A 12,467-nucleotide genomic window follows, 5' to 3' on the forward strand; every position below is an offset into this window, starting at 1 on the left:
GCATGAGAAATATAAAAAGACTAAAGAGAGAGCAAATACATGGTGTTAAAATGTAATTTCCTCTCACACTCTTTCTCTTTCCTCACTAAACATGAGTTTCCTTCTCTCTTTTCATTAAATATACCATTTTACCAATCGCTATTAACTTAACGTGTAAAACACTAATACAAATGGACAGCATAACTCCATATAAATCCCAATCCCATGGTACAAAAGGTTAAAAAATTATAACTTCCCGCAACATAATTGTGGAGTGCACCTCTTGCACTCCATGATTCTCACATGGCATGCTAAATGAAGAAATCTAGACTGCAGAATTAGAAGTTGCTAGCATTCCATCACGTCCTACGATCGCGTGTGTGTGTGAAAACAATGTATGAATTCGTAATTGCAGTCAGAAGACCATGTACTGAAGGTTGGAAACAATGTATGGATTCATAATTTGCAGTAGTCAAAATTCCAACAGCCTTTAGTTTTTTTCCTGGGAGAGACCATAACACTCAAATCTATAATATGAATATTAGAACTTGGAACCCCCTCAAGCTCCACTGCAATTGGTATAGGTGGCACAACCCCATCTGTGCCCAAGATATGCAGTTACTCTGCCAAGCAGCAATAGCTAACAATCTCTCTTCACATGAGAAACGCATCATAACTCTTCACACCACCACAAACAAGCCTTTCCTGAAACTGGCTGTTACTTGTGCCATAGAGTTCAGCTCCTCCAACTCATCTTCACAAGTTAACATGTTACGTTAGATCAAATACATGATAGGGGAGAGACCTCTCCCTCACTCAAAAATCAACAAACGAGGGATGACCTAAGTGATGCTGCGCTTGGTAGATCTGTACATGATGCCCAGCGAATAACTGACTCAGTCACCATGAGATCAAGCTGTGCACGTTCCCCAAGCCCAATCGTGTGGTTCCTCCTACTGTGAATCCATAACACCCGAGAGGTTGATGTCCCTACTACTCCCCTTCGAATCTCAACTGGCTTGTGATCCATCCCTCCAATCTCATGCCCCAAGCAAGCAGAAGAATCCAACATTAAGGGCTTCCCCAAGCTTGCCCCTGCAGAACCCAGCAAGGTTGATAGTTATTAACAGAGTTTCACCAAACAAGCAACAGAAGATAAGGAACACAAGAAATCCAAATACCTTCCTGAACCGCATCAAATTCTGATACATTGGATGTGAAACACAACGAGTTATTCCTTTTGTCCACTGCAGGGCTTGGGCTAAAGAAGGAAAAGCTTGGAATGGACTGAACAGGGGAAAAGAATTCCATGCCATTTGATTCACAACGGCTAGTGAAAGAAAAACCACCAGACACAGTGCAGGGTATCGCAGAACCAAGGAAGAAAGAAGAGAATGATGATTTGCATGTGAACGCTGGTGAATTGCCTGGTTGGGCATCACCAGGCAGAGGTGAACCGGAGCTAAAGCTGAAGTCCTGATTCCTTGCAACAAATTGGGCAGAGAATGAGCTGCCACTTAACTCCATGTTCCGACAACCAAGGCAATCACGTCCATATGGTTCTTCAGCCACGTGCTCATAATCTTTTATCCACCTGTGATCTGCAAAAGGTTCACAACCGATACTTAAAACAAAACTTGGCAAAAAGTAAAGCATTAGATTCTCAAGCAATGGTTAGGTTTCAGAGTAGCCAAAACCACACCCAGTATGTTGAACAAGTTGAATTTATCAATTGAGGAAGGCCATGGTCATAAATAAGTTCTACTGGTGGTCAATTGCTTCCTCTCTGATATAGTTGTACTACGTTAAGACTAGGGCCTTCCCTAATTGTGGAGGCAAGGCATTCTTCCAGTGTCATTGGATGGATGCTGAAAGATTATTATGGATCATGGAGATTCTCCCAGAGGATTCAGTGGGTTAACACTCCAGTGTCTCATGTTTGTATATTTGTGCTTATCCTCGTTAGGCCACCCTTCATTGGCTTTGTACTATATCTACTATGTTGTGATTCCCTGCCAATAAAATCTGTTATAGATTACCAAAAATTTTAAAAAATCATAACAAAGCTCAGCCAACTAAGTTGACACCACCAGCACATCAACTTTCTGTCATGCTGCATCACTCATTGCAAGCAATGCAATAGTCAAAACATTTAGTCCAGAATGAGGAATAGTTGATTGCACAGTATGCAGAAAGGATTCTGATGAATAATTATTCCATGATTCCCAAAGTGAGAAAGAATAACCAAGATGAAATAGTTTGATCACTTAATCTGTTGCTAGCCTAACCTAAATGACTGATTGAGGATATAAAATTACAACCAGAAATTATCAAGCAGAGGTAACACAGTCTTCAACGTTTGAAATGGTGGAAGAAGGAGGGTAAAGATTAAATCAAGAACAAGTAAAAGTGCTTCGAGCTGGAGGTTAAATAAGGTTAAGAACAAGTTAGACTCTGCTGTCTGACACTCTGACGTTTATATTTAAAGGGAGTGTCTAAATGACACCTCTATCGGTGTATTTAAAACTTGAAACCTTCATTTAATTTCCCTTGTCTTATTACCAAAAGCATTTAATGCAGTTTTTTCAATAAGAGTAAATATGTAATTTCACATAGGAACTGCATTAAATGACTTTCAACTTTTTAAAAATAATTTTTTACCCCTAAATTAAACAAATTTTGAATAAAACAAGGGGCAATAAAGTAAGAAAATCCCACATTTAAATATCAGAAATTGCATGTCACTAAATGCAGTGCTATCACTATTTAATTTGTTGAAATATGCCTTAACAAAGGCAGCATAGACTTGCTAATAGCTCCTTTCATGCACAATGTATTGTTTGTATTTATTCGAGTGCTATATAGATTTTTCAATAGGTGAAAAAAACAAAAAACAAAAAACAAAAAAACAAAAAAACAAAAAACAAAAAAAACAAAAACAAAACAAAACAAAAAAGAGGAACTTCAAAATTTCACAATGTGAAGATCAGACAAACAAAACAATATCCAATCAAATTGGAGTTTGGCATAAATAATCTTTCATGTGGGAGCTACCCAACCACAGGTCCTGATCCTCTGAATGTGAGACGCATGAATAAGCTTGGCCCCGAATGGCCTAACTCTTCCATGGGTAAGGTTCATGAGATTCCAAGCAACAGGAAAGTAAGAATATAAGATACACACATCGAAACCTAACCTAAAATGGTTAAAGATCCTTACGTAAGTGCTTACTGCTCATGGCAGGAGAACGTATCAACACTAAACCACATAATGACGAAATATAAAAAGAAATTTACTTCAGGCTCCATTTGTTCACCATAAAATATTTTATTAAAATTTACCATTGTTTAGTAATTATATTTTACATTTTCTGCCATTTGTATTTTTATGGTTGGACATGTTCAGGAGGCATATTTGGGGCATAGTTGAGTGAGAGAAATAATCCAACAATATGACGGGGGTGGAGTCCTCCATGGATACCATTATATTAATGAACAAGATACCACCACATTTTCAGGAAAACAATATCCAGAAATTTCAAATGGGAGTTGTTTTCTAACTTTTTGCATTGCATTTCAGTACAATATTTTCCCTTTTCTTAATCCTTATGCAATTTTGTATTGGTTTTCAACATATCCCTTAAAAAATTTACGAACAAAAAGGACAATTAACAGTATGAAAACCATATCATTTAGTCAACCTTATAAGCAACCAATCCTTTAAATTTTAAATTAAATAATCAAAACCTGGCATTCACAATATCTATGGCAATCAGAAATATCCGACCACAATAAACAGTGACATGGTCATAAATAAGAAAAATAACCAATGAGACATGCAACATACCAAGAACTTGTGCTGCAGTGAGCCTCTTAGCAGGATCTGTGCAAAGCATTCCACTGATTAAGTCCTTGGCAGATGCAGATATGCGATCCCAAGGATCCAATGGGAATCGTAAATCAGCTGCCCTAACAGCATCAAAGATCCTTGATTTGGTCTTCCCCCAAAAAGGTGGCATCCCACTGAGAAGTATGTAAAGGATAACCCCAGCACTCCAAACATCAGCTGCTTGATTGTAGCCCCCTGCCAATACTTCTGGAGCTATATAAAATGGACTCCCTACAGTTCCATACAAACTCTGGCCTGTTGAGGAAAAGTAACCCAATGACTAAAACATCTACAATAGAATGTTTCAGAAGTTTAGATATACAAACAAACAAAAGAAAGATCGAAAATAATACCTGGCATGATATAGGTTGCAAGACCGAAATCTGCCAATTTAATTGGTGAGGATGGGGCCTTTGTGGCCAACAGAATGTTTTCTGGCTTCAAATCTCTATGAACAACACCCTTGTCATGACAATACATAACCACTTGCATAAGATGACCGAAAAGAACCCGAGCCTCCGACTCAAAGAACCTCCCATGCTTCTCCAATCGGTGGAAAAGCTCCCCACCGGCACAAAGCTCCATCACCAAATGCACATGATCCTCCTCCTCATAAACTGCCTTAAGATCCACAACATTTGGATGCCCAGACAGCCTAGTCATTATTTCAATCTCAAGCTTGACACTCCGTACATCATCTAGTGTGATCAATCTTTCCTTAGCAATGGATTTGCACGCAAAAACCTCTCCAGTGAATTTATCCGAGCATACACGTATAACACCAAACTGTCCCAAACCCAATTCCTCCCCCAAAACATATCGATCTTCTAATCTTGAGGTTTGGCTTGAATCTAAGATAATCTGAGACAGGCTCAAAACTTTGTAACAGCTGGAGGGTTGTGCTTTTGTTGTACTGATGCTGTTGCTCTCCGCAACAGCCATAAGGATATCACAGAACTTTATCTATGATAAAATTCACAGCTATGTACCTCTGCGATCGAATAACCTGCCTCCCTGTTCCTTGAGCTCTTACTCATAGGAATGACAAATGTCAACAGGGTAACAATATTTAAAGGAAGCGTATGAGAGGTAGTAGTTGAAGCTCGAGAACAATTCTTATAAAGTGTATGCGGACAGGATGATTCTAGAAGTTAGAACCTTGAATAACCAAAGATCAGAAATTTAACAGAGCTTTGGAATTCTTCTCTCTGTGCTTCATCACCTGGTGTTGAAATTTCAAACAAAAAATATTGTGCTTCAATAGTCACAGAGAAAAAACTAATATCCCAAAATTTTGTCTTCCAATATATATATCTGGGGCAAACTGCCAAAGTCAAAACAAATAAAAAAAAAAAAAAAAAACTAGACAGTTTTTCAAGGAGCAGTTCAGAAATTTCCATCTAGGCCAAGGGATCCCCCACCTCTTATCTGCTTCTTACCAACTTTATCAATTCCACTTCAACAAAAATAGGAGCAGACCCCAATAATGTAATAATATTCTAAAGTTCAAAGTGGGATAAAAATATCAAATTTCATTGAAAAACTCCTCAAACCCAACAAGAAAGACCCAAGTTAAACCAAAAGTCTCCACGGATCATCAAATAGAAGATGAAATGAATAACAGAACCCTAGATCACTTTCAACCAACTAAAAAAACAAACACTTGTCAGCTAACTATCTACAAGAAAACCAATTCATTTTATAAAAATCCCAGGAAAAAAAAAACCCCCACGAGAAAACAGACACAGTAGAATTCTCTTCAAACGGATTGGAAATCCATTAACAGAAGCAGAAACTTAATCAAGACCACATTTTGAATTGAGCTCATCAGATCAAATACTAAGATAGAATAAAAAACGGGAATATGTAGACTAACCTGGAGGATCAGAGACTCAGAGGTAACAGAATGAGAGGAGAGAAGGTGTGAACTCCCTGTAGAAGTAGTACATTGGAGCTCTGCCTATGCCGGAGCTACAATATCCTCCACCTTTTTCCGGTGCGTGGAACCGGGGAAGCACTTTTCTCTCTCTCTCTCTCTCTCTCTCTCTCTCTCTCCCCGTCTCTCTGCGGACGCGAAAACCGGGTTTAATTAAGCTTTAACATATTCCCCTCTTTTAAAGTCGTTGTAATATTATATTATTAAAATATTCAAAAGCAGAAAAGAAATTCTTTGGAATATAAAACACGGAACGCTTGGTTGACGCCTCGCCGGCGATCATTGGGGCTTAAATGCAATTAATAAAAATTTATAGACTTCTTTTTAGTAAACTATTTAGAATCTTTTACCGGATAAAGGAGTTTTTTCCAATTAACTTGGAATATTCTGGGTTGTGTTTTTTAACGGAAAACAAGGAAAAGGGAAATTTAGAAACTGATGTCAAAGAGTCAAGACTCATGACTGATTTCTGGCCGTTGAATGGTTAGGATCAAAAGTTGACTTTGATGTTTGAAATCTAATGTATGTCGCCGTTGGATTGAAGGGGTCCACAAAACCAACATTCGTGATTGGAATGTGTGAGGCCCACCAAAGTTCCTATTTATTAGGTACAAGAGGGCCTTGATCTTTGATATGTGTTTATACTTATAAGGCCCACAAAGAGAAGTGGCGGTGGATTCGTGTGGGTTTTTATAGCCCAAACCACTCATAGTGCTGGAACTTTATTCATTTTACAACTTGGATTCCAATTTTGACCAGTCTTACTAACGAATAAATGAAATTTTAACAAAATAGTTTGCATATCAAATTTAATGACCTATCTCAAGTCCCAATCAAAGATTTAAATTATGGTATGGATAATGTATCAGTTATTTTATCGATTTTTTTTTTAATGGTCAAATTGAATCAATTTGATCACTTATTTGTTTGTATCAATCTGATTGATATCGACTTAGTGTTAAAATTGGTTATTAAAATATATCATAACATGATGCCAAAATTTAAAACCATAGTCTCAACAAAATAAATCATTAGGGAGAAGGTTCCACATTGGGTGGGAGAGGGGGGATCTCTAATGCCGTACTTGTACTAATCATGGCGAGGGAAATTTTCTTCAATAGTAATCCACATGGGCAATGAGGAAAGAGAAAATATTAGTGTAAAATCCACATAATCAAGACATATGAGAGAGCAAAAAAAAAAAAAACATTCCCATAAAGTCAACATGAGGATCTTTATCTCAAATATTAATCGAGAGGGGGATCGTTGTCAGCTACGTGACCTTGCACCATTGTGTGGACCAATGAGAGCACACACAAGGTCATCCAACAGGAATGGAATTTTTCATTTTACATGAAATGAAAATGAGGCCATCTGAGCCACATGCCATGCCTGAAACCTTCTTTTTCCCTTATTATATATAGAATTATTTCATTTGTTTTAATCGTCCAAAATAGATCTAAATAAGAACCCCAATTCACATTTATATGGTCATCCACCAACTTGAATTGGATAAATTGCTATCACAGTTTTCCTTTGGCTGTGTTTGGTAGCTAAGAGTCGAAAATAAAAGAAAATAAAAAAGTACATTTTTTGTACTTTTTTTCTTGGGTTAAGATTTTTCTTTGTCCTTGGTTTGTCTTCACCTAAGAGAAGATACTCCTTTTTAAATACAAATTTTTTTTTGCGAATTGTGAAATTTTCTTTTGTTCCCTAAAAATTTTTTTTGTAAAAAACACAAGCAAACATAAGAAAATATGAAAACATAATAAGACAAAAAATAAATGATTACACAATGATTTTCTATGTGTCTATCTCTCTCTTAAAATTCAAAATTTTTTGAATTTTTTTCTTTCCTTCCCTTGATAACCACACATACATATTCTTTTTATTTTCTCACCCTCTTTTCTTTTTTAGATTTTTTTTCTTTTTTTCTTTCTTTTCTTAGCTACCAAACATAGCCTTAACATTTCAGCCGTCACCACCATAATGAAGGAAGGAATTAGGGTTTTGAGTCAAAGAATGTGAGATCGACCATTGCAAGCTCTAGTGCAATGTTGAGTCAACTTGATCGAGTTTTGAGAGAGGATTGACAAGTCAACTTCTGGACTATCTAATCCCAAAGTCTATCTGCAAGGCAGGAATCACATGTGAATAGTTTTGACTTTTTGTAACGTTCAGAGTTACTCAAGGAGGTATACTCAACATTTTAAGTTCTCAGTTTTCTTTCACCTGCATCCACCTAAGAATCTCTTTACCTACCGCCTATATTGCTATTAAATGAATTTTTTTTTTTTTTTTTCAGATGGGTACACGGTAGATAGAGGGAGGGGAAAGATAAAAACAAGTTGGTGAGCATGGGTTTATCATACCACAATCTTTGTACGCTCAAGGTCAATTTCGGTACTTTGTACATTAGAGAAAGATTATGATCATTGATTAATAGAGAATCTCTTTAGAGAGTGGATTTGGCGCAATGTTAAGGGCTCGTTTGATTTTGTTTCTCATGTTGTTGTGCCTAGAAAAAGTAGAAATGATTTTTGTCGTTTCAGTGCCAAAAATAAATTTTGAAAATGTAAAAAAATGTTTGATTTTTTTTGTTTCTCAAAACGTTTTCAGCAGTGTAATCAAGTTCTAAACATGAGTGAAGGCACAATGTTATAGGAATACAACTCATGAGTGAAAGCATGATATTGGAGTTGCAAGTATGGTTCATGGAGATGAGCTTAAAAAAGATGAAGGCAATCCAAAACTGTGAGTTTCGCACAACCAGATTGGAATCGCCACATTTAGATAGTGAGAAGTTTCAACAATAGGTTGGGGGTTAGGATTGGTCAAGTGAAGTATCAGGTTTTTCACAATTTTTGTCGCTCTCACTTATTTCAAGAAATAGAATAACAAGTTTAACTTGTTTCTCCATTTCTGTGTCCAGACACAGAAATAGGCATAAATTTATATTTCTGTTTCAAAAAACAGTGAAATGGAATAGAAAAATCAAACGGTTTTTGGGGTATTTTTCCATTTCTAAGCACAAAAAAATGGAAAAACCATTTCTGAACACAAAATCAAATGGGACCCTAAGATTGCTCTAGTACAACCTAGTGATCATAAATTCAAGTTCAAAATAACCTCCTAGTAAAAATAAAGCCTTGAAGAATATAGTTAAAGGAGATAACTCTTAAGAAGTGTGATTTGACTCATAGAAGCAAAAGTCTTGAATTCACTGGTTTTTCTCTGACTAGAATACCCAAATAAATGATTTCCAAGAGACCTAATTCCGATCCATGGATTTTAAGGATTTTTCATTCCCTATTCATGAGTAATACACATTAATTATGAATAAAATTCCCCTTTTTCTCTAAACCAAGGGATAAGGGGGTTTGAAGGTTTTCGCACCCCAAAAAACTGAGAAATTTGGACGAGAGATGGCGGCACGAAGAGGTACAAAGGGCCCGTCTGCTTGACCAACCTAACTTGTGGTGTTGTGCGGTTGTGGTGTTGTGCATACTCATAACTCATCACATCCCTTTCAGTTCATGCAAAGCAATTCTAATTTTATAATCCTCATTGCCCAGCATGTCATGAGACTCATGACCACAGGTCCACATTGACAGGCCCCCACTGCTTAATGCATTGCACAAACTAGGATACTTGATGCCTGCCTTGTTCACTCATATCCTATATATCTGTGAGGTCCATATCCTTATATGCCTATTTTAGGGTCTTAATCATGCTCTCTCTTCCTTGATAAACAAGCATCAACACTTCTATGTAAACAACATCTTTATCCAGATGGTCCAAGCTTTAGGTGTTTTAAGGATTGAGGGTATGTTTTCTTCATTTATATAAAGAAAAAGATTGTCACGACAAAAACGTGTAAATTCCTGTACATATTATCTCACATCTCACCCGTGGATTTTGCATTCCCTTATTTCTCATTAAAACCCATCTCTTAATAGATAATTTGATTTTCCTCTCTTTCATTGGTGGAAAACTATACTTTCCTTTTTTTTTTTGAGTAAAAGGAAAACTATCTTTGACATCATAGTGATCCCTCTCCCATTTATTTATTAGTTTTTGAGTTTTTTTTCCCATGGCTTCTCTTCTGAGACTAGAGACTAAAGACATGAGAACGAAGTTAAGACGCGGGCTTATGTACAATGACCTTTTTTTTTTTTTTTTTTGTAACTAAGTTTATGTACAATGACAGCTCTAACAAAAACACATCATTCCCACCACCTTCCAAATTTTACTTATTTTCTCTTATGGGTGATAAAGATACTAATTTCTGCTTTGCATTACAAAGAAAGGATCGAGTGTTTTTCCTCCACACATAGTGAAAGAGGCTGGATTCCTTCACTATTTTGTTCACCGTGACCATACCATTATATTGCATTAGGGAGGGGTAGTTTGATTTCGTAAATAGGGTTAGGAGTGTAACGATGACAAGGACTCCTATCATGAGATCACATCACCAATGGTGAAAGAAAGCTTAGCCCATAAAGAAGTGATTATAATAAAAGATTAAGTTTCCTTTACCAATAGTGAAAGATAAATTCCTTGACCATGGGTGTCAAGACTGTTAAGGGAGGGTATTTTCGAATTCGTGGATATAGGATGGGAGTTTGTTGATGGGACGAGAAAACTCTTTCTATTTCATATGGTCACATCACCAATGGTGAAAGAATTCTTTCCATTTTACTAGTGAAGGAAAACTTTTGCCTATAATAATTTAAACAAAAAAATTCTTTAAATGGCCCACATATGAAGGCTTTCATGTTTGGCCTGCCCAATCATTTTACATGGAAATGTGATGAGACAATCTTTGACACTGGATAAATAAGAGGGGATAATCTAGATTGCCAATGTGTAAAAAATTTCAAACTAAATTTTGTCATATATTCCTTTTTTTTTTTTTTTTTTTTAATTGAGATTTTCCTTTATGTGTATTTAGTAATTGTCAGTTATAACCTTTTTTTCCTTTATTTTATTCTTATTTCCTTAAAATCAAAATATAAAATGATTTTCAAAATAATTAAACAATGGTTTAATTTATTTATTTTTATGAAAATAATTTATCATTATTTCATTATCAAGAACTATCATTGTTTCATACAATTTTCAAATACATATGTTAAACATTGGATTTATCGTCATGAAATTATTATACTAAAATTGATTGACTTCCAAGTTTAGATTTCAACCTAGATAATAAGATTAAAAAGGATAACGTGAGTTTGGACCCAATAACATTAAGCAAGCATGCAAAGGAGCATGACACAATTATGAGTACCTAAAGTTAAAGTATTGAGTGTTTACCCACATTCTAAGAAAAAAGTGTTTACCACCAAATATATATATCATACTAGTATATAAAAGCACGAAGTGGCAAATCTTTCACTTGACTATTATGCCCATTTTTTTTTTCTTTATTATCCTTCCTCTTTTTTTTTTTTTTTTTTCATAATAGGTACCCTTTGTAATTTGTTTAATTTTTAATACTTAAAATAAATTTATTTCGAATATTCCTCTCTCCTACCAACAATAGGAACTCACTAGATTTTTTACTGTGATATCTCCCCTTAATTTATTTCAATATTCTTTCCATCTCTCACATATATCGTCAAAGGAAACCTTCTTTTTATGTAGATTCCTCCAGTCTCTCGAATACGTCCCTCCCTGAGTAATAGGAAACATATTCTCTCTTCATCTCTCTTATCTTGTCACTAGGAAACCTTCTTTTTATATAAATTCCTTCTCTAATGCATCACCTTCCTTTACTAATAGGAAACCTAATTTGATTCCATCTCTTTCTTCTTCCCTTTCCAATAGAAAACCTCTTTAGGTCTCTCGAATGAAAACTTCTATACTTCACCTTAAGAAAATAAAAAGTTTCCTTGCACCCTGACAGTTCAAACGTTCTCACAAAAAGAATGTGCTTTTCCTGTAAACCTTCTCTCCTATACGTTCTCTCTCTCTCTCTCTCTCTAAAAGAATTTGCTATGATGCCTCTTGAAGCTAATACTATATATTTATGCAGTAGACTGTGTATGCACCGTGGAGAAAGGATGGTCTATCTTCAATTGTAAGAGAAGCAGTAAATCTTCTAGCTCTTGCTGAAATTTCAGTTGGTGATTCTATCACATTTTTTGCAAGTCTAGGAATCAATGTTCAGGACATGGCCATTCTCTTTGGTGTTTAACAATATGCATTATTTTTTTTTTTTTTTTTTCTACTTTCAGTACTACTTCATGAAGAAATAGCGACACCTTGCTATCATCTCTCAGGTTCTGAATGTTCAAGTACCTTTCTTGTTCAAGCTTGCAGTTGATTGGTTATCAACAGAAACTAGAACAGGCATTGATCTTCCCTCGCTTACAACTTCTAATTCTGCTCTACTTTGCAAGCCCAACAGCTGTTATGGTTGGATAGGGAATAGCAAGGGCAGGGGCATTGACTTGCAATGGTAGTGCACAGGAAGTAATTGCTAATACCAACCTTGATTTATGTTAAGATAATTCTAACCTTTTCATGTGAAATACTGAAAAATAACCTATACTTATAAAACGTGTGTTATACTTCAATTTTTTTTTTTTTTTTTGGTTTTAACTAAAGACGGGTATCCAGACCTTTGGCCTGACTAATCCTGCGAGCCCATACTGAC

At 35.8% G+C, this 12,467-nt stretch overlaps 1 protein-coding gene across 1 annotated transcript; it reads right to left on the minus strand.

Moving 5' to 3' along the window:
* Positions 1–410: 410 nt before the first annotated feature.
* On the minus strand, positions 411–5,936 carry LOC122080640 (calcium-dependent protein kinase 26-like). Its single transcript, XM_042647442.1, has 5 exons — positions 5,744–5,936; positions 4,221–5,089; positions 3,826–4,122; positions 1,161–1,580; positions 411–1,074 (listed from the first exon to the last, which is right to left on the minus strand). Exons 2-5 carry the CDS (start codon positions 4,807–4,809, stop codon positions 803–805), a joined length of 1,578 nt encoding a protein of 525 aa, XP_042503376.1. The 5' UTR covers positions 4,810–5,089; positions 5,744–5,936; the 3' UTR covers positions 411–802.
* Positions 5,937–12,467: the final 6,531 nt, after the last annotated feature.

Source organism: Macadamia integrifolia, chromosome 6, assembly GCF_013358625.1.
Source record: "Macadamia integrifolia cultivar HAES 741 chromosome 6, SCU_Mint_v3, whole genome shotgun sequence".
NCBI classification, from domain to species: domain Eukaryota; kingdom Viridiplantae; phylum Streptophyta; class Magnoliopsida; order Proteales; family Proteaceae; genus Macadamia; species Macadamia integrifolia.